This window comes from Bufo bufo, chromosome 3, assembly GCF_905171765.1.
Source record: "Bufo bufo chromosome 3, aBufBuf1.1, whole genome shotgun sequence".
NCBI classification, from domain to species: Eukaryota; Metazoa; Chordata; class Amphibia; order Anura; family Bufonidae; genus Bufo; species Bufo bufo.
Window position 1 is genome coordinate 655497750 of NC_053391.1, and position 25753 is coordinate 655523502.

General features: G+C 45.6%; 1 protein-coding gene across 1 annotated transcript in view; it reads left to right on the top strand.

Moving 5' to 3' along the window:
* Window positions 1–25753, top strand: part of TMEM123 (transmembrane protein 123) — a 39284-nt gene that overhangs the window by 6823 nt on the left and 6708 nt on the right. Inside the window, exons 2-4 of the mRNA XM_040426290.1 lie at window positions 12451–12657; window positions 18201–18296; window positions 20412–20559. Of these exons, the coding sequence (XP_040282224.1) occupies window positions 12451–12657; window positions 18201–18296; window positions 20412–20559 (451 nt within the window). The remainder of the gene's footprint in view (window positions 1–12450; window positions 12658–18200; window positions 18297–20411; window positions 20560–25753) is intronic.

Here is a 25753-nt window from a genome sequence, read left to right on the forward strand (position 1 = left end):
CACACACACACACACACACACACACACTTTTGGTGCCGACACACACACACACTCTTTTGGTGCCGACACACACACTCACACACACACACTTTTGGTGCCGACACACACACTCACACACACACACACTTTTGGTGCCGACACACACACTCACACACACACACTTTTGGTGCCGACACACACACACACTCTTTTGGTGCCGACACACACACTCACACACTCACACTTTTGGTGCCGGCAGAGGTGACTTGTGTACTGAATATTAGGCCCGGTTCACAGGATTAACGCACACACACACACACACACACACACACACACACACTTTTGGTGCCGGCAGAGGTGACTTGTGTACTGAATATTAGGCCCGGTACACATTAATGGAAGCAGAGGGCTCCGCGTAGTTTCTGGCGCAGGTGTATCGCGGCACCTCTGCTATTCTGTTGAGCGGGAGCTGAGTTGCAGTACCCCGACACAGTCAATACATCATGTACTGAAGCGGTATGGTGTCCAACGCCGCAGAAGCAGCTGATCTCTGGGGGTGTCAGGTGTTGGACCCCCACCAATATATTGACGACCTATCTTGAGGATAGGTCATCAATATCTGTAAGCCGGACAACCCCTTTAAGGTAACCTGACAGCCACCCCTCCCAACTCGCACATACACATTCAGTTCACCCATGGTTTCAACGGGGAGAAAAGAGCACAGTGCTGCCGGACACCTCTGAAGGATTGGGCGTTGAAATTCAATGCGTCCGATCCTTCTCTTCCCCTGACAAATGTTGGAAAAAGTGGGTTCGGCTGACAGTAGTGTGAGGCGTTTGATCCAAGAATCGCCAAATAAATTTCCTGGTTCAATTAGAATTGGTATTTAAACAGTCCTCCTCATCATGCTGTTCACATCTTGACATCATGAGACCAAGATGACATCTAACAATTGATTAACAGTACCTGGCCACTGCGAGGCTTCAAGCAGGATGTTCTCAGACAGAAGTGGCCGCTTGGCTTAGAGCAGGGGTGCACAACCTTTTTTGGTCTGAGGGCCGCATTGTCACATCGCTCTATTTCAAGGGGCCGCAATGTACACAGGCCGATGTAAAGTAACTGGGGAGGAATGATCGCTATCACAGTCATTCCTCCTTCATTTAGTTACATTGACTGAGTAGCACATCCCTGATCACACAGAGAGATGTGCGGCACGATTATACCGCCAGTTATCATGAGTGAGTGTCCCTATGAAGACGTGTTTCCAATAATTGACCTGAATATCTCGCTGCTGGCCCTGGAAAAATACTAACAGTGGCCCCGTTTTGTAGTACAAAATTGATGGAAGTCCGGGCCAGCAATACCATATTGTGGCACATTATACCGCCCCATAGTTCATCACACAATACTGCCCCCATGAGCACAAAATACATCCCCAAAAACTCTCACTGGCTGGCCGTGAGGAGGGCTCAGGCAGCCCCCTGGGAAGTTTCCCTGTGAAATCTATGGCTAATCCACCCTGGCTTAAAGGGATTTCCCAGTAAAAATGAATTTTTAACATGTTCTTGCAGCATGGCCCCTTAAACTGAAGAGTTATACTTACCTGCTCCCGGCACTGATTACACCTGTCAGTGCATGGCCATGGTCACATGTACCTTTGCAGCCAATCACTGGCTTCAGCGGTGATGTGGCCACAAGCAGCGTGTCACTGCTGCAGCCAGTCATTGACTGGAGCGGTGTATGTGACCATGGTTATGTACGGACAGGTGTAAAAGTGCAGGAACCGGAAGATGGGGGCAGGGCGGCATGGAGCAGGGAGGCAGCGGGGGCAGGGCGGCATGGAGCAGGTAAGTATGCATCTTCTGGTTCAGGGGCCACGCTGAAGGAACTTGTTCATAAATCAGTGATTTCCCTCACTGCAGAGGCCGTGCACCCTGGTTATTACCGCCTCCTGCCAGTTACAGGCGCCCTGCAATAACCAGTAAGCACTTTCTCTTACTAGTGGGGAAAGCGCTTATTGGTTAACACTTTAATAACCAGGCCTGAAAATACACTTTTTTTGTGTTCTTGTGCACCTGGTGGTTCAAACGGTTGTAACTTTGTGTTGGGACTACCAAAATAATTTTTGCAGCAATTTCTCACTTGACAGATAGGGCCTTATAATTTTTTGTTTTTGTTTTACTGCACAAAACATTTTTAAATAGTATTTTTTTTTAATAAGTTCCCTATTTTGTGTCAGTCGTTTTGTTATATTTATATGTATAATTTGTTTCACATGAATGGGGCGATAATGGCAACGGTTTTGGTTGGTATGGGTGTTTTTTCTTTTATGTATTTTATTATTTTTCATCTTTTTTTAACTTAATTTTTTTTATAGATTTCTGCTACAAATAATATTCCCCAAGAGGTCATAAAAAGACCTTTGGGGGACACTGACACTGTGAATTTTTCACTCTTTCTTTTATTTATTACTTTTATTTGTATTTTAATAATATTTTATTGTATTATTTTTTTTATAATTGGTTTATTACTTATTATTTAAATATATTTTTGCCACATAATATCTCCCCCAAGAGGTCACAAAAATACTGTTGGGGGACAATGAACACTCTATTTTGCACTTTTTTTTTTTTTTTAATTAGTATTATATTTTTAAAAATAATTATTTCTTTTTTTTTCTATATTTTTTTAAAATATATTTTTGCCACATAATGACAAGGGATCATAAAAAGACTGTTAGGGGGCAGTGAACACTCTTTTACTTAGCAATTTTTCCTTTTATTTATTTCCTTTTATTTGTAATGTATTTTTTTTATAATTTTCTATTTTTTTTGCCACATCATATTTTATTATTTTTTTTTCTTTTATTTGTGATTTATTATATTTTTTTAAAATAATTTTTGAACTTATTTAATTTTTTCCACATAATTTGTCCCCAAGAGGTCACTGAAAGACCTTTTGGGGACACAGCCTTTTTTTTTTTTGCACTATTTCCACTGTAACTGGGGCATCCAAAGGAGCCCCAGTTACAGGGGAAACCAGCCTGCATTGTACACAGGCAGAGCTGATAAGGTCTCCTAACCCTGCAGCTCTGCGCTCCTCTGCCCCCAAGCCGGGTCCACCCTACATAGCGCTCACCTGTGTGAGGAGAAGGCAGAAGCTGATACACTGCTTCTGCCTTTTCCTCGGCTTCCCCGCTGTCACTGACAGCCGACGACCCGTCCTGCTACAGTGCAGGGGCAGGAGCTGTAATGATCCATTGCGCGGCGCTGCGGGCAGAAACACAGCTGATTTTCCGATCAGCTGTGTTTCTGTCCAGGAGGATGGGGGCCGCAAATCTTGGCTCTGGGGGCCGCATGCGCAGGTTGTGCACCCCTGGCTTAGAGTGTCATCAGCAGGTTGCATCCGAGATAGAGACCGGAAGAGTCACACTACTGGTATTGGCTTTTGCGTCTATAAATTGTTTGAAATGAGGAAATCACCATTGCATGCTTCTACTTAAATGCACGACTTTCAAGATATAATATATCACTGGAGCGGGAACTTTTAAGTTTTCCATAGATTTCACCCGAAAGCCAAATATCCCAACTTTTTTGAGTAGTGGATACTGATCTTTTTATTTTTTGGATTTCTGTCAAGCATCAAAAGTCAAAAAGACTCATCTTTGTAAATAGCCTAATGTTTTTTGGCCAGCAGCTCCTAGACAGAGCTATGTACCCCTCAGGATACAGACGGCAAACAGCCTGCGTGGTCGGATCCTGCAGTCATACTCCACTCCACCTATTGGAAATTTGAACATGACCTTTATGGGTATTTTTGTTGTCCTGGTTGGGTTCTGTTCGTTTCTATTGAGCTGACGTTTTACGGCTGACGCTTTTTGTGGGTGGCGAAGTTTTCTCCACTTCAGTGCTGAGGTCTCATGTGTCTGCACCACTGATTCCTTCTCCCATGGCTTTTATTCGTGATAATCTGAAATCGGCTAAACAGGGCGGGTGGAGTTATCTTGTAGACATTACGTGAGGCTTAGTAAATAATGGTCACACAGGGCTTCGCTCTCGTTCTCACAGATATTGGATCGGTTTGTACATATTTATCCATCCAGGCTGTAAGGTGGAGATTAACGCAGCGAGGTAAAGCTCTGCAGCCACCACTGATTGCACAAGATGTCACGTACGCAGGTGATTTATAGAGATATGGTCGTCCTCATGTGACTGTCCTTACATTCCTGGTTAAGTATTAACTGGAAACGTCATTTCGGGGGGAATCGGGTTCACCTATGTCCATCACCTGCGTGTGATTTTAAGTTTTGCGCAGCTCTATATTAAATCTACATCTCTATGATCACCAACAAGGTCACCATTGCAAAAGGTTTTTTTTTTGTTCGCTCTTGGGCTACTTTCACACTTGCGTTGTTAATTCCGGTATTGAGATCCAGCAGAGGATCTCGGTACCGGAATTAAAAGGATCCGTTTAGATTATGAACATCAGGATGCATCCATTCTGTTAGGACGTAGTGTTTCTGGATTTTGCAAAGGCTTTTGATACTGTCCCTCATAGACGCTTAATAGGTAAAGTAAGGTCTATAGGCTTGGAAAGTATAGTCTGTAATTGGATTGAGAACTGTCTGAAGGACCGTGTCCAGGGAGTTGTGGTCAATGATACCTATTCAGAATGGTCCCGGGTTATAAGTGGTGTACCCCAAGGTTCAGTGCTGGGCCCTTTATTATTTAATTTATTAATGATATCGAGGACGGGATTAATAGCACCATTTCTATTTTTGCAGATGACACTAAGCTGTGTAGTACTGTACGGTCTATGGAAGATGTCCATGTACTACAGGGTGACTTGAACACTCTGAGTGATTGTGCTATAATTTAATGTCAATCAGCTGCTTCTAAGGCCACCAGGATATTGTCATGTATTAAGTGAGACATGGACTCGCGCGGCAGGGATGTATTATCACCACTTTACAAACCGCTGGTGCGGCCTCATCTGGAATATGCAGTTCAGTTCTGGGCACCAGTCCATAGAAAGGATGCCCTGGAGCTGGAAAAAGTACAGAGGAGAGCGACTAAACTGATAAGGGGCATGGGGGGTCTTAGTTATGAAGAAAGATGAAAGAATTGAATTTATTTAGTCTTGAGAAGAGACGTCTAAGGCGGGACATGATTAACCTATACAAATATATAAATGTGCCATACAAAAAATACAGTGAAAAGCTGTTCCATGTAAAATCCCCCCCAAAAGACGAGGGGGCACTGCCTCCGACTGGAGAGGAAAAAGTTCAGTCTCGGAAGCGTCAAAACTTCTTTACTGTAAGAACGGTGACGCTGTGGAATAGACGTCCTCATGACGTGGTCACAGCAGGAACAGGGGACAGTTTAAAAAGGGTTTAGACAAATTCTTAAAAGTAAACAACATTAATGCTTATGAAAATGTGTAGAAATCTGAGTCTCACTTCCTTCTGGGATTCACGTCCCCACCTATCCCTTGGTTGAACTTGATGGACTTATGTCTTTTTTTCAACCGTATCAACTATGTGGCTGTATGAAATCAGAATGGAAAAAAACGGATCCAGCACTAAGTACATTGAAAGTCAATGGTGAGGGATCGTTTTTTTTTTTTTTTAGGCTGCATAGAAAATAGATCCGTCACCATTGACTTACATTATTTTCAGTGGCGGATCCGTGTTTTTTTTATTTTTATGACCAGACACAAAATCGCAGCTTGCGGTCACAAAACAAAATGCCCCTTCCCCAATACTGGAGAACAACAACGCAAGTGTAAAAGTACCGGATCTTTTGCCCCATAAGACGCAGGTCCCCCTCTAAGTGGGGGAGAAATGGCCCTGCGTCTTATGAGGTGAATACTAATGAGTGCTTCCATTATGGAAGCGCTCATTAGTACTGGGGAAGCGGTGAAGGCTCTGTACTCACCGCTTCCTGGTCCTCGGCTGTGGCTGCGCACAGTGTGAGGGCGCTCTGTGACCGCACAGCCGCAGCAGGAAGAAGACAGAGTGTGCTAGGGGTGAGGAGCGGTAGAGTCCAGAGCAGGAGAGCTAAGTGTTTTATTTTATTTGCTCTGTGGCATGGGGGCTCATAATGGAGGCTTATATGTTACATGGGGGCTCATAAATGCACTGGGTCTTATTATAGATGGCATTGGGGCTGATCTGAGGCATGGAGGTCTGATCTGAGGTATTACTGGTGTCTTTTTAACATTGGGGTCTGATTGGTGGCCTGATCTGAGGTCTAATGAAAAATATTTTTTTCATATTGTCCTCTACAACCTTGGTGCGTCTTATGGGCCGGTGCGTCTTATAGGGCGAAAAATTAGGAAATTTGGTAGCCTTAGGGTCCTGAATAGTTGGCTTAATTCTGTATTATGGATACAACGGATGCAACACTGCCCAGATCCACTCAGAAGTATAAGAATTCAGGGTTAAAGGGGTGGTCCGGGCTGCAGATATTAATGATCTATTCTAAGCGTAGGTCATCAGTATCAGACTGGCGGAGGTCCGACAACCCTACCAACAGAAGTCTCACTACATTTTTTCCGGAAGAGTAAAAATACTCCTCTGACCATTTTTGAGGAGTATTTTTAGTCGAGGAGGAGTGCGAAAATTGTAGTTATTCATATATATAATACGTAGGCTTATATAACATTGAAGGGGTTGTCCGGGTTCAGAGCTGAACCCGGACATACCTCCATTTTCACCCCGGCAGCCCCCCTGACATGAGCATCGGAGCAGTTCATGCTCCGATGCTCTCCTTTGCTCTGCGCTAAATCGCACAGGACACAGGCATTTTTTGGAGATCCGGTGATCTCCATGGGGCTGCCAGGAACCCCGGTGACATCACCGGCACTGATGGGTGGGATTTAGCGCTGCCCTAGCCAGTAAAACGACTAGGGCAGCTCTAAAGCCCTATTAGGCCTATCAGAGCCGGTGACGTCACCGAACACACTGCCGGGCGGAAGCTTCCGCCCGGCCGTGTGTTATTGAAAACAAAAGAGCCCGTGCCCTGCGCGATTTAGCGCAGGGCAAGGAGCACATTGGAGCATGAGATGCTCTGCTAGCCTCAGGGGGGGGCTGCCTGGGTGAAAAGAAGGGTATGTCCGGGTTCAGCTCTGAACCCGGACAACCCCCTTGAGGGGTTGCTATTTATGCAGGGAAACCATTTCCAGTCTCCTCTATAATGTCTTCCATGCAGAAATGGCAAATTTTGACCATTTTAAATGTATCTCTCAGAAGACTGAATCCCTACCTTTCTTGAAGCACCAAATCTGTAACGTAGGGATCGGAGCAGTAGACTGTGCAAAACTCAATGCAATAAGAATTGAACAGTGACGTCTGGGTGTTGTGGCTGGGAGCAGTGGTGGTCTGGTGGGGTCTGGGACAGTCTTATACACACTATATCGGACTGTAGCCAGTATAATGTACCCTATAGTCTTCTCTGTGCTCCATACGGGAAAATAGACCTCTGGTCCAGGGTACTTTCATAGAAAAACTAATAGCCAAGAGGCTAAAGAAAACCCGGCTTCTGACCCTTATGTTAAATCAGAACTTTCATTTGATTGCTCTGATACCTAAAAACCAAAAGCAAGACAAGATTTTTAGAAACCTGCTGTTTCTCTTGATAACCTTATGTTGATAGTAGTGTTAATAGAGTCTCAAGGGTCTATAAAAGCAGGTACCCTACTTTTGTAAACCTTTGAGACTCTCTATTAACACTACTATCAACATAACTAATTAACATAACACTACTATTTTAAAAGCCTGCTGTTTCTCTGGATGACCTTATGTTGATAGAGTCTCAAAGGTTTATAAAAGTAGGGTACCTGCTTTTATAGACCCTGGAGACTCTATTAACACTACTATCAACATAAGGTTATCTAGAGAAACAGCAGGTTTCTAAAAAAATAATTCCTTCTGGTGTTTAGGTATCAGAGCAATCAAATGACAGTTATGATTTAACCTAAGAAGCAGGGTTTTGTTTAGCCTCTTGGTTATTAGTTTTCCATTGATGACCCTCCACGTGGAGCTCCCAGTAGCAGATAGAAGCCTGCAGGGCACTCCTGGTGTTACATAACCTGGGCACAAGCCTGGCACGTCTCTCCATGTCTTTGCTCAGCAGAGGCTCCATTCCCGCCATGCTTTCCCTTCATCAGCAACTGGCAATGGCGCGGGTGGCGGCGCGGACACCGCCCTTTTTCATAATTAATGAAATGGATGCTGCAGCTTTGTGTTCAGCGCGCGGGAGAAGGGGTGTGTATGAGGATCGGCCAATGGCACGGCAGCCCGTTGATACTGACAAATCAGCAGCCTCCTCTCTAATAACAAAGCTTTGTGATTGGATTGCTGTGCTGCCTGTGCCGTTCACAGCGCTCAAGAATGGCGGTGAAATCATTGTGCGTATTTATACGCATCAGACGTTGTTTTTTTTTGCCTGTTCAGGCGTTATTGCGACCTAACCATTGTTTTGATTAGTTGCTGCGCTGGAAACTGTACAGTATACAAAACAGGAAGCAGAAGACTCCGTACACCGCGTAGTGGCCATGTCTGGGTACTGCAGCACGACCTCCATGGCGACAGTCAATAAAAAGATTTTTTTTTTCTAACTAATGAAAATCTTTTCCATCTATCAAAAATATCAGATTCCTCTCTAGTGATAATGGTTATCCCTGTGACTAGTGTGTAGCAGGTATCCCCAGAGAAGCAGTCCATGGGTTATACGCCAGGGATGCTCAACAATAGCTGTAAGCTCTGCAAGCATGCTGGGAATTGTAGTTTTTTCAACAGCCGGAGGGCCACACAGGTTGGGCATCCCTGTTATACGCTACAGATCCAGTATGCACAGGAGAAGGGACAGTGTAAAATGTTTTATGCAACTTATTTGATGCTGTGATCAGGACGCTGGTAAACGTCTGGATCATAGCGTCAATAAGTTGTCTAATAAGGAGCAGGGGTGGGGGATTAAATGAGCAAATAATAATCTTCTTACTCCCCCTATATGTGACAATCAGAATGCAAGTATGCCGTCTGATTGAGGGGGATTGATAACATGAACAGGAGTCCATATTACCCTCCCCCTGAGGTCATGTACAGGCTGAAGGGGAACTCATTTTTTCTTCCTTTCCCAGCAGGCTGTTGGCATGTCGTCTTCTGGCCTCCTCCTCTTCCTCGCTGGCTGAGATCGCAGCTGGCTGAAGGAGGGGGCCTGCTTTGACCTGGTATCAGGCTGACATACAGCCAGAGATACATCCTTTAGAGATCGGTTTGGAAGTGAGAGCTGCAGGTACATGAAGTGCCATCCCGCCATAATGTATGAGATATAGGTCCTTGGCCAGGAACGGGTTAGGGGGGTACCTGAACTTTTGTTGAGAACATGATTTAGGTAACCCTTTAAAGGTGTTTTCCGGGTTGTCAGAAGCTGTACCTGCCAAAGAATGGGCCAGTGATCTCTGCAGCCCCTGCAATTAACTGATAGATATGTGGGGTTCCAACTCTTAAGGCACCACCAGCGAACAGGATAGGCTAACAGTGTTGTAGTCTTGGATAACTGTAATGGCCACGTACATGCATGGTAAGCTGTCCATTGTCTAAATCGATGGAGGTCCAATGGTGATACCTATGTGACAGTTATTAGAAATCCTGTGCCGTTAGAATACTCCTTTAACACGTGGTATATATTACATACACATACTCGTCAGTGGAGGAGTCCATTAAAGAGAACCTGTCACCGGGATTTTGTGCATAGAGCCGAGGACATGGGTTGCTAGATGGCCGCTAGCACATCCGCAATACCCAGTCCCCATAGCTCTGTGTGCTTTTATTGTGTAAAAAAAACAATGATTTGATAGATATGCAAATTAACCTGAGATGAGTCCTGTCCCTGACTCATCTCACCTACAGGACTCATCTCAGGTTAATTTGCATATGTATCAAATCGTTTTTTTTACACAATAAAAGCACACAGAGCTATGGGGACTGGGTATTGCAGATGTACTAGCGGCCATCTAGCAACCCATGTCCTCAGCTCTATACACAAAATCCTGGTGACAGGTTCCCTTTAAGACCAGTTTTAGGTGCTCCAATTATTTGTGACCATTTCAAATCGTCAGATTCAGGAATTTTTTTATAATTTTTTTTTTTTATTTTGTTTGCCATTTTATATATTTTGCCCTTCCTTGTGATATATAAAGGGTTATTCCCAAGTGACCTGTCTGCATATTGTATGTTAAGGATTTATGGGACATTTATGGCGTCAGCAGTAAAGCACATTTGTATGGCTGTCAACATACTTTCCCCCTGATGAAAAAAAAAAATTTTTATTTTTTTTGCTACACAATCAATTTTTTCTTTATTGCATTTGCAATCACATGGCGCCGTGTGATTTTTGATTTGTTTTTATGACCCAAGATAGGAAGTAGAGAGATTGTTTTGAAGGATGTACTGAACCGGTTGTGCTAAAGCAACCCACCCATAGACCCATCCGTCCAGCATTTGCATGTCTTAACCTCTCCTCTGGTTTGAAGGTGCTTTCCAGCCTGAAACTATAAAGCTTCACATCTGGGCAACTTCTGGCAATCTTATAGCATGCCTCTGCCTTTCGGTCCTGGTGGACTCAATGTGCCTGATGTCGGCAGAGTTGAGTGTTTCATTTACATACAGCAATCCTCTCCTCCTAATGGGGCGAGCGATCATTGCTGCGATCTGTCATCTCCATAGAGAATCATTGGTGGTCAATTAAGGGTTAAAAAATAAAAAATAATTAACTCCCCTTCTCCTCTTGATCGCATAGCTGCTGGTCTCTTGTTACTACTTTAATCATGAGCTGCCGGCTGAAGGACCTGTGGTGAGGTCAGATCACATGGTCCATCACCACGGTGATGGACCATGTGATTGGACCATGTGATGTGATGTCACCACAGGTCCTTTAGGGCTCTTTCACACTTGCGTTATTGTCTTCCGGCATAGAGTTCCGTCGTCGGGACTCTATGCCGGAAGAATACTGATCAGGATTATCCTAATGCATTCTGAATGGAGAGTAATCCGTTCAGGATGCATCAGGATGTCTTCAGTTCCGGTACGGAACGTTTTTTGGCCGGAGAAAATACCGCAGCATGCTGCGCTTTTTGCTCCGGCCAAAAATCCTGAAGACTTGCCGCAAGGCCGGATCCGGGATCAATGCCCATTGAAAGGCATTGATCCGGATCCGGCCTTAAGCTAAACGTCGTTTCGGCGCATTGCCGGACCCGACGTTTAGCTTTTTCTGAATAGTTACCATGGCTACCGGGACGCTAAAGTCCTGACAGCCATGGTAAGTGTAGCGGGGAGCAGGGGAGCAGCATACTTACCGTCCGTGCGGCTCCCCGGGCGCTCCAGAGTGACGTCAGGGCGCCCCAAGCGCATGGATCACGTGATCACATGGATCACGTCATCCATGCGCATGGGGCGCTCTGACGTCATTCTGGAGCGCCCGGGGAGCCGCACGGACTGTAAGTATACCGCTCCCCCGCTCCCCGCTACTACTATGGCAACCAGGACTTTGATAGCGTCCTGGGTGCCATAGTAACACTGAAAGCATTTGGAAGACGGTTCCGTCTTCAAATGCTTTCAGTACACTTGCGTTGTTACGGATCCGGCAGGCACCTCCGGCAACGGAAGTGCATGCCGGATCCCAACAACGCAAGTGTGAAAGAGGCCTTAGCCGGCAGCTCATGATTAAAGAAGTAACAAGATACCGGCAGCTACGCGATCAAGAGGAGAAGGTGAGTTAATTATTTTTTAACCCTCAATTGACCACCTACTAAGCATTCTGTATTAAAGAATGCTATTATTTTCCCTTATAACCATGTTATAAGGGAAAATAATAGTGAATAGACTCATTTTAGCAACCATGCGTGAAAATCGCACCGCATCCGCACTTGATTGCGGATGCTTGCGATTTTCACTCAGCCCCATTCACTTCTATGGGGCCTGCGTTGCGTGATAAACGCACAATATAGAGCATGCTGCGATTTTCACGCAACACATAAGTGATGCGTGAAAATCACAGCTGATGTGCACAGCCCCATAGAAATGAATGGGTCCGGATTCAGTGTGGGTTCACCTCCCGCATTGCACCCGTGCGGAAATCTCGCCCGTGTGAACTCAGCCCTCCAGCCAGAAGCTGAAAAGCCTTATATAAGATTTTTTTTTTTTTTTAATTGGTGCCGCTTTATTCATTTTGGGGACTTTGGGTCGCCCTGTTCTTGAGATCAGTGAAGGCCCCAATGGTCGGCCCCCCTCCAATCAAGTACTTTATCCCCTGCTCGTTTACAAAATCGGCAATTAAGGTGGGGATTAATTTTCTGTACAGCCCCCAGTTTCCCTGTAGTTCTCCTCATTCACGGTTAAAACATGAATATCAAGATTTTGCAATACAAGAAATGTTTTTTAATACTCATTATCTTTGCTCTCATTTACAGCATCTGTGCCGTCCACTGATCAGAGTACAACTAAGGGGGCTCCATCACTCATCAATACCACATCAACTTCACCTACAGTGCAAGAAAATGCCACCACAACCTCAGTGCCCGTGTCCTCCAACTCCTCCAATGCCACTACTCCTACGCCAGTGGCGGCTTCTACTTCCACAACGGTGGCTTCTACCTCCTCAACTGCAAAAACACAAGGTAATTCTCCTCGACGGAACGCTGGAAGATATTATCCTGGTCTCGGTTCTGCATCGTTCAATATTCATGTTGATACTTTATAGAGATCAGCGAAGAAAAAGGTGCAGAAAGGTCCCGTCTCTTGTATCGTGAGTCTGATTTCCATCTATGACCACTGAAGGACCTAGGCTGAGCTGCATATGTAGTGCCAAAGGGGAGATCAGTCCCCATCCTGTCTGATCCTGGTCAGAGGCTTTCCTGATCTCCCAGGACAGGGTTTAATCTCATCCTTGGCACTAAATATAAAGATCATAAGGCTGCCTCAGTCGCTACAAACAATCTGGTAAAATTTTTACTACTCCGGAGCCCACAGTCAGTATACGTCTGTCAAACCGTATTGCTCTGCTAGATTTATATCGAGCTGGCAGCTCATGGGCGTGTCCTTTCTGCTGCAGCTCAGGGGCGTGTCCATTCTGCTGCAGCTCTCTGCCTATCACAGCTCAGGAGGCAGTTGATGAAACTGAGCATGTGCGACCTTCTCAGTGAGCCGGACAAAGAAATAAGAAAAAGAACAAACAGCAGGTGGCGCTATACAGATAAAAATTTTTGAATAGCTCAGTGGCTATGCTAAATTCTTAATTACAGCTTTCCCGGTGTGTACACGGGATGTGAGCAGTTGGTGCGTCGGCCATAGACACGATGATTTTTTTTTTTTTTTGTATATCCCGTCATAATCTCATCTCTTTAGTGACTGCAGAACATCTCCTGATGTCTACCGTTGGAGAGGTTGGACTACCCCAAACTAAGGAGAATTAGTCTAAGTTCACACGGCATAATCCACAGCAGGAAAATTAGTCGTAGATCGCTAGCTGAAAGTGGGTCTGTTTTGGTGGCAGATTTCTAATTTGATGGTGGATATAGAGGAGTATCACCAGCGTTTTAGTATGGGTTTTAGTAGAGGTTTTGCCAGACCTTGGTTGGGATATATTTCAGAAGTTTTTGGTGGTGGAAATGCCACTAAAAACGCTTCCAAAACCGCTAGCTGTTTTCCCCATTGATGCAACATCCACTAACAATCCGTTCCTAAGAAGTAACATAGAACTTCAGAAGAGGGGAAAAGCGCCACAATGTGCACATGGCAATGTTTTTTCCATTGAGGTCCATGAAAAGCTATCTACGGTGGAAAACGTCTGTATTCCGCAATGAAATCTGTGGTGGAATTTTATTTGTGGGAACATAGGTGGCTCCTGCTGGACCAGCCTGGTAAGGTCATGGAAGATGCCCCCATCTCATGGCACCCCCAAGTGTTTCCTATCTGCTCTGTTGTTTTTCCCCTTTGATTGTACGTCGTTCTTCAGTCTGCGCTGTGTATCCTGAGCCCTCGTGTCTCTTGTCTTTGTGATGTTTCAGCTATGTGTGTGTTTTGTGCATTACACCACCAGATACATTTCCTGTTTGTACCTACAACATGGTGCTTTATACTTGTACGGGGCCGGCAGCGTTCAGTTGTAGCTGGTTCCTCCTGGACGGTTTATGATACGGTGACCTCCTGTAAAGATTCCTGCTCGTTCAGGCAGTGACGTCTTTGCTTTATGGAACAGCTTATTGTTACTTTTATTTCTTAAATCTTCTTCCGTGACAGCAGCACAGGGGAATAACTCATTTCGTAGAAATCGGAGTCAATTTTCCATACATCCTAGCCTCATAGAGGAATTTGCAAGTCAAAGTAGTGTTGGCCAAATTGCACTCTCTATGGTCCGTATTCAAATTAGTCTAAATAAATGCAGCACCAAACGAGTCTTATGGATTATAGGTTTAACCTTGAAGGCTGTGGACAACTTGGAAGCAGTTTAATTTACTTAAAGGGGTTATGCAACAGCCCCCCCCCCCCCCCCCTCATGTGCCGGTCCCCTCACAGGTAATATACTTGGCCCGCTCCTGGTCCCCACACTGACGCTGCTGCTTGTCCCTGTACACGGATGAAAACATTTGGTGTCGCGGGTGACGCTAGGGAGGCTCATCCCCGGCTGTTTTCATCCGTGTATAGGGAGAAGCGGCGAAGCGGTATAGGTATATTACCTGTGAGGGGCCCGGCCTGTGGGCGGGCTGTTGGGGACGTGGATAACCCCTTTAAGTCTATGTATTTCTGCTTGCAAAGCATTTTTTGAAATTGTGTTTTATTCAAAATTAGCTCTGGCTTCTGCAGCTTCTATGTGTCAGTGTTTAGCAGACTGCAGAATGCTGTTCACAGTGAAATCTGACATAGGTGTCTGATGGCTCAGGCTAGTTTTCATTTCTGCGGCACGTAGATCCGGCCGCCTGATGCTGCAGACAATGCTGGCAATCGGCTGGACAAAAAACGGCAGCGGTTTGTGTCTGGCCGATTCTCCACATTTCTGCCGGAATGCGGCTGGAGCTCCGCCAGACCCCATTATATTTAATGAAGCCGGCCGGAAATACCGGATTCGAAGAATGTGTAACTAATAATACACACGCCGCAGGTGTGAAACTAGCCTGAGTATCTTGTCTCTCACTCTCTTCTCCTAAACAATGACCAGATCAGCTGGTGTGAATTCAACGCCTGCCCTATTAAAGTATAATTGGGTCCGGCGGAGATCTGTACGCATTTCGGCAGACAAGCGGAGAACCGGCCGAACACAAACCCCCTGCATGTTGCAGTTTGTGTCCGGCTGATTCTGTGTTTGTCTGCCGGAACAGCCATGCCTTAGAAGATCGGTCAGGAGAGGAGAGAGAAGGACTGAAGACTGCGCTGTACTGTGATACATGGATGTGGAGCCAAGCAATGCTCTTTGTTAGTGTGCCATGCGCTGATTCTCTGATCCAGGGATCAGCAACCTTCGGCACTCCAGCTGCTGTGAAACTATAACTCCTAGCATGCATACTTAATCTGCTATTCTTGTAAGTCCCATAGAAGTGAAAGGAGGATTCTGGGAGTTGTAGTTTCAGAACAGCTGGAGTGTGGGAAGTTGCTGATCCCTGCTCTAATGGAACAGAAAGAAGGAAAACCCAACTTTGATGTGAAATCGGCCTAATCTTGTGCAGCGGCTTTAGAGGCCTGCAGCTATAAGGGCATGATGAGAGTTGTAGTTTTGCAACAGCTGGCGAGTCACAGATTGACCATCACTGGCCTATGTGAACCACATTGAGATTTCAGCACGTAGTAGGTTACAGACTTAGAGAATATTCAGCGCTCGTCACCCATTTTTAAGTTTATGCCGTAGTGGACTTCACATTTTGGCTTCAAACAGGAGAATTGCCCCTATAGGGAGCCTTCAGTGGACTGGAGGCACACATTAGACCTGTAGGGGGCGATAGTCCTACACCGCTCCTACAGACTGACCTATATGGCCAGAAGTCTTTGAACCAAATTGTTTTATCTCCATAAGCTACATTGCTGAGGATTGCATGATGTCGGGTTTCGAGGTGTGTTTTTTTTTTTTACATTATGTGGTGTTTTTCTTTACATGTGATTACATGTCCTCTGTGTTCTGTGTTCTTCACATGCTTCATGAAGGACCAGACCACCCAGTCATTACAGAGGTAAGTACAGGCACGGCAACCCTCTCCCGTTCACATCCATTCCATCAACAACCAAGATTTGATGCACAGGGTGTTTTTTTTTTTTTAAACAGAAACTGGTCCCCTGGCTTGAGGCCCCTAAACCACCAGCATGCCATTATGCATCTGGAATTTAGGGTCCTAAATCTGCCCATAGCAAACCCATCCATCCCAGCAAAAGAGTCCAGGAGTCTTCTCCAGCGGCATCGGGTGCAGGCACGCTGCAGTGGTTGATCGCGGTGTACCGTCAGTATGTCTATCAGCACAGGGCGCATGTGCCCGATGCCACTGCAGAAGAGTCCTGGACTCTTATCCCAGTAAATTCAGTTTTCATTTACTATCCTTTGCGGGGATGGATAATTTTGCTAAGAGTACATTTGGGACCATAAACCTCAGCTGGTGGTTTAGGGGTCCCAAACTACATGACCGACAAATCCGGGACCATGCCTATGTGGATGCAGCAGAGCGGAGGGCATTTTATACAACCCGGTATCATCAGAACGAAAAATCATAGTAAGAGTTCTTTTGATCATTGCCCCGTGTAAAATGCCTGCTGATCAGTTGACAAACCAGATCATTCGTCGATTGATCAGATGTTTTATGTGGGTGTAAAAATAATCTTTTGTCGCCTCGTGGTGTGTTCTGCCGAAAATATGAACTAATTATCATAAGTAGCCAGCAATCGTTTAGTGCGGCAGTTATCTGCCTGGGTGAAAGGTCTTTAGATCATTGATCGGTGTTTGTTAGTGGCAGAAATCTGTAGGTGTAAAAGGTAAAACCCTAAAGTAGCCAACCAAAGTGTCGCCTCACAGAGCCAATCCTCGCCATTTAGGTATTAGACGGTGACCAAAGGGTCTGAACATTTCACGCGTTTGCGTATGTGATGGCTAACCTCCAGCACTCCAGTTGTGGTAAAACTACGGCTCCCAAGATGTTCACTTGCTTTGGCTGTTCTCAGAACTCCACAGAAATGAGTGGAGCATGCTGGTAGAAGTTTGAGGACCATCTGAGGTTCATGCACATGGCTGTGTCATGGCTCCATGCAGAAGCCACATATGTAGAGGCAACAAAGGCATAAATCCTGTCCTGTGAGATCACAAAAGCCTCCCCCCCCCAAACTTTTCCGACGCCACTGGGCTGGATAAAATACCGTTCATCTTTATTTATACATTTTCAGTAGAAACGCCCAATGGTCACCACAACTGGAGTGCCGGAGGTTAGCCTTCACAGGCCTAGGCTGCGGCTTATCGGAGTTATGTAAAAGTATATAAGAACTCCTAGAGGACACGCGCAAATAGGAAGACCACGTGAAATCTGCTGCTGTCTTCATTGCCTTGGTCAGAAGTCTCCTCATTTGTTATGTCGTCTGCTTTTGGTCTTGTGACTGTCATTATTCATCTGATCGAGGACTGAAGTACTGTATAAACGTTAAGGCTTCCCGTGACCCGTGGTCTCACACGGCCGTAGATTTTTCCATTTGGATCTACATATTATCTGTGTGATTTCAGGGCATGGTTGAGCCAAGAGTGTAACTACCATACAAGCAGATTCTGCGACCCTTGGCTCGAGCGGGACCAGTCCTGGTTGGTCCCATCCTCTTTGTTCTTGGATGTGCAGGACGCCCCTTCTTTCCAGGAACCTCATTGGTAGCAGACGCTCTGGTGGGGCACTGGCCCTGTGATCATTAAAAAGGGAAGCACCAGCTTCTTTACTCCGGGGTAACCAGAGCTTACACAGTAATATTGGGTCTCATTTTGATTTTCTCTTCTATGGACAACAACGCTTGGAGCTTACTTGTCATTTTTGGGGTGTGATATAAGGGATCACTGCTCCCTTCACACCAGAAATGGGATACGGTCGTAATCTATAATAGTGCCCTGCATCCTAGTACCAGGATGGGGTACAAGTTTGTAGCACAAAATCCCTATTGTATTTTATTGGATCAATTGATTTTTCATTATTTTTTTTATTATTATTACACGTAGGACCTGCTGTGATCAATGCTTCCACCACAGTCGTGACCACTAAAGCAGCGGTGAAAACCACAGCTGTGACCACCGCCTCCACCAGTCCTGTGACCAGTACGTATTTCTCAAATAAAAGATAAGGCATGCTTTTTATTAACCTGTATGATCGCCACTACTTTCCCTGACTCATAGTGACATTTCCATCCATGTGTGGGTCCCAGTGGTGAGACCCCCACTTATTACATAAATGAAGGGGTCCTCTGCCCCTCATTTGAGTTGTAGACTATTCAGTTGTCTCTCTGAGGAGAGAAATGAAGGGAATAAAAGCTCAGCTGAGGTTTTGTCCCTTTATTTCAGGAATCTGTGGGGACTTGGCACCCAAATCGGAACTGATTAAAATGACTGACACCGGGACTATTTGACCACAAAGCATCCTCCAGCTGTGAGGCCTGTGGATCATCTGTGGGGGAACCTGGCAGCAACAAAACGGAGCAGCCGGTCGGGCGTCTGTGCATGTCTCCATTCAATTCTATGGAAGCTCCAGATATAGAAGAGTACAGCGCTCTACAATCTCTGGGACTCTCATAGAAATTAATAGAGGGAGGGCTGCAGAGAGTAGGGGCCCCGTACTCCTGATCAGTGGAGGTCCCAGTGGTAGAACCCCCCCCCCCCCCCCCCAACCTGTGGATAGGGCATACCTTAGTATAACCAGAATGCCGCTTTAACAGCACGTCTGATGACTGGATCGGATTTGTCAGTCTCCACAGATCATCTACTGCAGTGTCTGCTGCAAAGCCTCAGCAAACACGGTACATCATATATAATGAAAGGCCCTTGAGTGCATGTAAAGAACTTATTTTACAGGATTTAAGGCTGTGGACACCTTTGGGGTAAATTTTCTTATTGCATTCTTCGGGGCAATTTTTTTAATTATTGCATTCTCCTCATTTTGGGCTGAATCTTTTTTTCTTTTCTTTTTTTTTCTTTATTCCCCCCCCCCGCTTGGTCTGTATTACAATTTCCCAGCAGTTTTGTACTATAGGGGTTAATTGATTGTATCTGCAGACTGTCAGTTTGAGTCCCATCATCCAGCAGAGCTAGCTGCTCAGTCTGTACCCTGTTCTTTGAAAGCTTTGGCAGCTCATAAATACTCAATTCGAGTCACGCTGACTTAAGTGTTTGAGCTTCAGGAAATCACAGATAAAGGTTTCACATGAGCCTTCAGGTGACAGGATTGAATGTAAACACAGAACCTTCAGATTATACCATTATACTGGGAACATGGCTGAAAATTTGTAATAAAAGCCAAGTGATAAAATGATTTTTAGCCCCAAAATACTGTAGAATGCAATAATAAAAAATTGCCCCTAAAGTGTCCATAAGCTTTAAAGCATACGTTACTGCTAGAAAATCACAGCAGCGATGTAGACATGCGCAGTTTTTGCAGCGGTATTGAAATGAATAGTTCAGCATCCGGCTGTGTGCATGGGGACCTAATTTGGACAACATCTTTAAGGGACCATTCACACGTCCGCAATTTCATTCAGTATTTTGCGGAACGGAATTGCAGACCCATTCATTGCTATGGGGCAGCACGATGTGCTGCCCGGACACGGAATTGCGGACCCGCATATCCGGGTCCGCAATTCTGTTGCCGAAAAAATTAGAACATGTCCTATTCTTGTCCACAATTGCGGACAAGAACAGGCATATTTTATTAGTATCGGCAATGTGCGGTCCGCAAAATGCGGAACGCACATTGCCGCTTTCCGTGTTTTGCGGCTCCGTGGATCCGCAAAACACGTTGCGGACGGGTGAATGGAGCCTAAAATCTCCAACACACATGATGGTGAACGTGCTCACAACATACAGAAACCGAGAGCATAATAAGCAATGCAAGAAAACTCATAATTGTCAAGTCATAAAGAAAGACCGTTCCTGCAGGTAAACCACGGTCCGGTCGGTGGGGTCCAGTAGTTGGACCTCCACTTATCCTTCCAAACTCTATAGGCTTATGGCTCCTGGACAGGTGAAACAGTCATTGCACGTAGTTATAATGGGCTCATCTTAAATCCCCACGTATTCACACAGCTGGCGGTATTCAGCCTCAGATGTGCGCTCTGATGTGGATGGCGATTCGGACCTGCTCTGGACCCCCGGAGTAAGTGCCTCAGGTCACTGGCGCCTAGTTTTCTTTAATTATTCAAATTCTTTATTGTATTTCTCCAGGTTCTATGTCCTCCACTTTACAGAAGACTTCTGGATTTGATCTGGGCAGCTTCATAGGAGGTATCGTGCTGACAGTCGGCCTCTTGGCAGCGGTCTATTTCGGGTGCAGATTTTATAATTCCAAAAGAGGCGTCCGCTACCGCACCATGTAAGTAGAGAAATAATACTGCACGCGCCTAGAGTAATTTTTGCTTAGCGCTGCAGGTTAAAGGGGTATTCTCATCTTAATGATCACTGTTAAATCTGTTAATGATTTAACAGTGATCATTTTTCTAAATAGATTTAATGAATTCCCATCCCTTAGAAGAAAATAAACATATACTTACCTGACTGTTGTCTTCCATCTCCCCTGGTTACAGCCACCGCTCTTCTCAGGAATCGCGGTGGCCGCGCTTGCGCAGACTACTTCTTCTCCCGGCCGGCCGTGCGTAGTCCCGAAAGCGCACGCAGAGGCCGCGCATGCGCTATGGTAATTTCTTCCTGGCCAGTATAGTATAATTGCCAGGAAGAAGTCACCAGGGCGCATGCGCGGCCTCTGCGTGCGCGTTCAGTCCAGCGCGCGGCCCGGCCGTGAAAATACTTCAATCAAGATGGATCCCGCCGAGTCCCTGCACAGTCTACTACTATCCAATCAGTGACTGTGCAGGGGCAACCCCCCCCCCCCCCGGACCCTCAGAGTAAACTGCTAGTAATTCATTCATAGCTAATAGAGGAATGGCACAACACAGTTATAAGAAGAGAAGCTCCAGAGTTGTTGTTACATGGTGGATGCAAGTAGACATGTCAGGAGAGGTGAGAGGTCCTCTTTAAGATATTAAAAGGACTGTATGGGGTTAGAGAGACTGCTTTATTCCTGGTATTGCAGTTTGGTCTCGGTCACGGACGAGAGTGGCGCTGTTACTGTGGAAGAATAAAGCAGACTTATCTTGGATAAACCATTTAACGCTGGCTTCTGTTTTTTGGGGAAGGAAACGTTCATTGGGGTTCTTTCTATATAGAAATCACTGCAAAAAATGCACCAAAATGATAGGCAACTGACAATACTAGCTAATTCCTCAGGCCGATGTTAAAAGCTGAGAACTTTGCCAATATCTTCCAGTCAGGAACATATCGGAGCCCCTCGTGCACCACGTCACGGTGTCTCAGCACGCATGGGGTCCTACCACTAACCTGCCCGTGGTGTGTGAACAGGGTCTGAACCAACTCACAGCCAGGCTCTCACAGGCCTCCATAGTGGTATCACCAACGCACTGTGAGCCGCACCCACAACAGACCATGTGACACAGAAGCCGCACCCACAACAGACCATGTGACACGGAAGCCGCACCCACAACAGACCATGTGACACAGAAGCCGCCAGGTGCGTATCATTTTGGTGCATTTTTTGCAGCGATTTGTGAGTATATTTTTTTATCTGCACAATGTATCATTTTGTGTAAGATGTCCTTTATGGTGCATGCGGTCCGCCCCGGCATCCTCCATTGTACGCATTTCTTTGCTGGGGATTGCCGTTATCTGCGGACCGCATGCAGAGGAATTGCTCCGCCGGTTATAGACACGCTACGGTGTCTGGGTTTGGATCATTTCCACCCGTTTAGGCCACTTTTTTCAGTGAGTTTCTTTCTATACAGAACGGCATACTTTTTCTGTAAACGGATGTGAGGCTGGAGCAGATATGGTCTACAACCACATGAAGGCAGGCGGCGGAAAAGACGAGCCTGCTCACTGATTTCTTACTGCTGCCTGAGCAGACGTGGCTGTGGCCTGCACAGAGGGAAAGGCCGTAGTCCTGACACTTAGATTGAGCGGCTGGAGTAGTAGAGGCTTGTGTCTGGACTGTCGCAGGGACTGTGCATGGCCGAGAGAAGCGAGGTCTGCCTCCGGCAGTTCATTGCCTCCCGGTTGAGCTTAGTGCGGCGGGGCCAATTGATTGGTTGGACATCTGGCACCGGGAATTGGGTTATGAAGATGCTCGTCTAAGTCCATTTGATTGGTAGCTCGCTCAACTGAGGTTCTAAAAATTTTGAGGTGCCATGATAGCTGTTTGGGGGGGGTTAATAGGGACCTCAGTATAGAATGTGTTATTAAAGTTAGGTGTCAGCTGTCACATGCACATATGGTGCCTTCAGAAAGTCTTCAGACCCATTCACCTTTTTCACATTTTGTTATGTTCCGGCCTTCTGCTAGAATAAAGAAAAGAATTCCAGTTTTTCTCCCATCATGCTACACTCTATGCTTTAATGAGATTGCAAACAGAATGCTCCAAATCTCTGCTACTTCATTAAAAATTAAAAGCTAAAATCTTGCATTGACGTCAGTATTCAGCCCTTTTGCTCAGGACTTAGGGTACATTCTCACTGGCGTTTTTCTTTTCCGGTATTGAGTTCCATCCTCAATACTGGGGAAAAAACTGATCAGTTTTATCCTAATGCATTCTGAATGGAGAGCAATCCGTTCAGGATGTCTTCAGTTCAGTCACTGTATGGTTCTTGGACGGAGAAAATACTGCAGCATGTTGCGGTATTTTCTCCATCCAAAATTCCGGAACACATGCCGGATCCGGTATTATTTTACATTGAAGTGCATTAATGCCGGATCCGGCCCTAAGTGTCCCGGAAAAACGGATCCTGTTTTGCGGTCTGCGCATGCGCAGACCTTTTAAAAATGTGACAAAGATAAATACCGGATCCGTTTTTCCGGATGACAACCAGAGAGACGGATCCAGTATTGCAATACATTTGTGAGACGGATCCGCATCTTGATCCATCTACAAATGGTATCAGTTTGCATACAGATTGCTGGATCCGGCAGGCAGTTCCGGCGACTAAACTGCCTGCCGGAATCCAGCAATGCTAGTGTGAAAGTACGCTTAGATGAAGCACCTTTGGAAGTGATTACAGCCTCCAGGCTTCTTTGGGATGAAGCCACAAGGTTTACACACCTGGATTTGGGGATTTTCTGCCATTCTTCTCTGCAGATCCTCTCATGCTCTGTCAGGATGGATGAGCACCATGGTGGACAGACATTTTCAGGTCTCTAGAGATGTTCTATTGGGTTCAAGTCAGGGCTCTGACTGGGCTACTCAAGGACATTCACAGAGTTGTCCCTAAACCACTGTTTTGTTTTGGCTGTGTGATTAGGGCCTTTGTCTTGTGGCTTCGCCCCATAGCACTTTGGATCAGGTTTTCATAAAGAACGTCTCTGTACTTTGCTCCATTCGGCTTTCCCTCAGCTCTGATCGGTCTCCCTGTCCCCACAGCATGATGCTGCCACCACCAGTCTTCACTGTAGGGATGGTATTGGGCAGGTGATGAGCAGTGCCGAGTTTTCTCCAAACATGACGTTTGAGACCAGAGAATCTCGTTTCTTACAGTCGGGTGGAGTGCTGCAGTGATGGTTGGCCACCTGAAAGTATCTGCACACAGGATCTTCGGAGCTCAGCCAGTGTGACCCAATGACTTAGTTTGGTGGGGCGGACAGCTCTAGGAAGAGTCCTGGTTGTTACAAACTTCTTCCATTTAAGAATTGTGGAGGCCACTGTACTCCTGGGAAGTTTCAGTGAAGCAGAGATTCTTTTGTCCCCTTCTCCAGGTCACTGCCTCCACACAACCCTGTCTCTGAGCTCTACAGGCAGCTCTTTCCTCCTCATGGCTTGGTTTTTGCTCTGGTATGCTTCGTCAGATGTGAGACCTTATAGACACATGGCTGTGTCTTTCCAAATCATGTCCAATCACCTGAATTTACCACAGGTGGACTCCAAGGGAGTTGTAGAAACATCTCAAAGATGATCAAGAGATATGGGAGGCCCCAGAGCTAAATTTCAAGTGTCACAGAAAAGGGTCTGAATACTTATGTCCTTGTGAAATTTTAGTTATTCCTTTGCAAATAATTTCTAAAATTCTGTTTTCACTTTGCCATTATGGGTTGAACACCGAATTATGGGAAAAACTTGAAATTCCTATATTTTAGCCCACGGCCGCAACATAAAATGTGAAAAAAGTGAAGGGTCTGAAGACTTTCTGAATGCACTGTAGTTCTGCAGCATCATATTGGTGACTGGTTAATCACCGCGTAGACACTGGCGATTCTCTGTCTGCCGTGAAGATACTTTGGCGTATTCTGACCTGTATGGCATCTGCTCCCTCCTCACACCTGGGTGCAAAAACAGGGTGTGTAGTAAAGAGAACCATTAGAGCCCCTCTAAACTGTTTGTGGCATAAACTGCTACATGTGGATTTTTTTTATGCTGTTTTTTTCTATGCATTTGTCCCTGATTTCACCCTTAGCAGAATTCCGTAATTGACGTGCTGCAGACTTAAATTTTGCACAGATTTTTACACCGCTTTTGGATGCGTTTTTTTGTTGTAAAGTCATCCACTTTGCTGCTGCTGCTGGAAAATGCACAAAAAATCCCCAGCGTTTCCTAGAGGTGTGGACATATCCTATATGCTATTGCACTGGTAGACATACCTGCAAATTCACTTGGGTACGAGCAGTATGCTGCTCCACCAGCAGATGTCGCCCAAGTCATTAAGGACAACATGCTGCTTTAAACTATGGAACTGTAGGGCCTGACGGAAAGTCTTGATGGCATCCAAACCCATCCGTACAACAGAGCCTGGAATCGCACGTGCAATTTTTTGAGCCAAGGGGAGACCTAAGGTGCGACTATTTTAGAGCGGTCTTTTGGCTGTGACAACTAAGTCACATGTGACTTGTACTGAAGTCAGAGGAGTGAACGTCGCGCACGACTTGCAGCACAAAATTCAGCATGTCTGGATTTTTTTGCCACTGTCGCAATGCATTGTAGCATGTGGCGTTGACACCATAGAGATACATTACATGAAATGTTGCACCACACGTCGCCCTAAATAGTTTCCTGTATAACACCTATGGAGTTTACCCTCCTAAGGGCTCATTCAGACGGCCATGCGCTGTCCGCAAAAATGCAGATCAGTTTTTTTGCGGATTAGATGCTGTCCCATTCACTTCTATGGGGCCCTTTTCTTCCATTGCATGGCTCAGCAAAAAAATGAAACCTGTCCTATACTTGTCAGTGAAAATCAGGACATGGTCCTATTGAAGTCTATGGATCAGCAAAAAAACGGAATGCAATCCGTTTTTTTTTTTTTTTTTGCGGACATGCTGAACTATCCGCAAAAAAAGGATCCGCATACAGCCGTCTGAATGAGCCCTAATAGTCGCATTAAAATTAGAAAAAAAAACTCCCGAGAATGTGACCACTTTTTGTAGATTTTTGAATTTGTCTAAAGTAAATATTATTGGCGCACAACTCCTGGGGACGTATGTGCATTTTTTAACCCCCTTAGTAACATAACTAA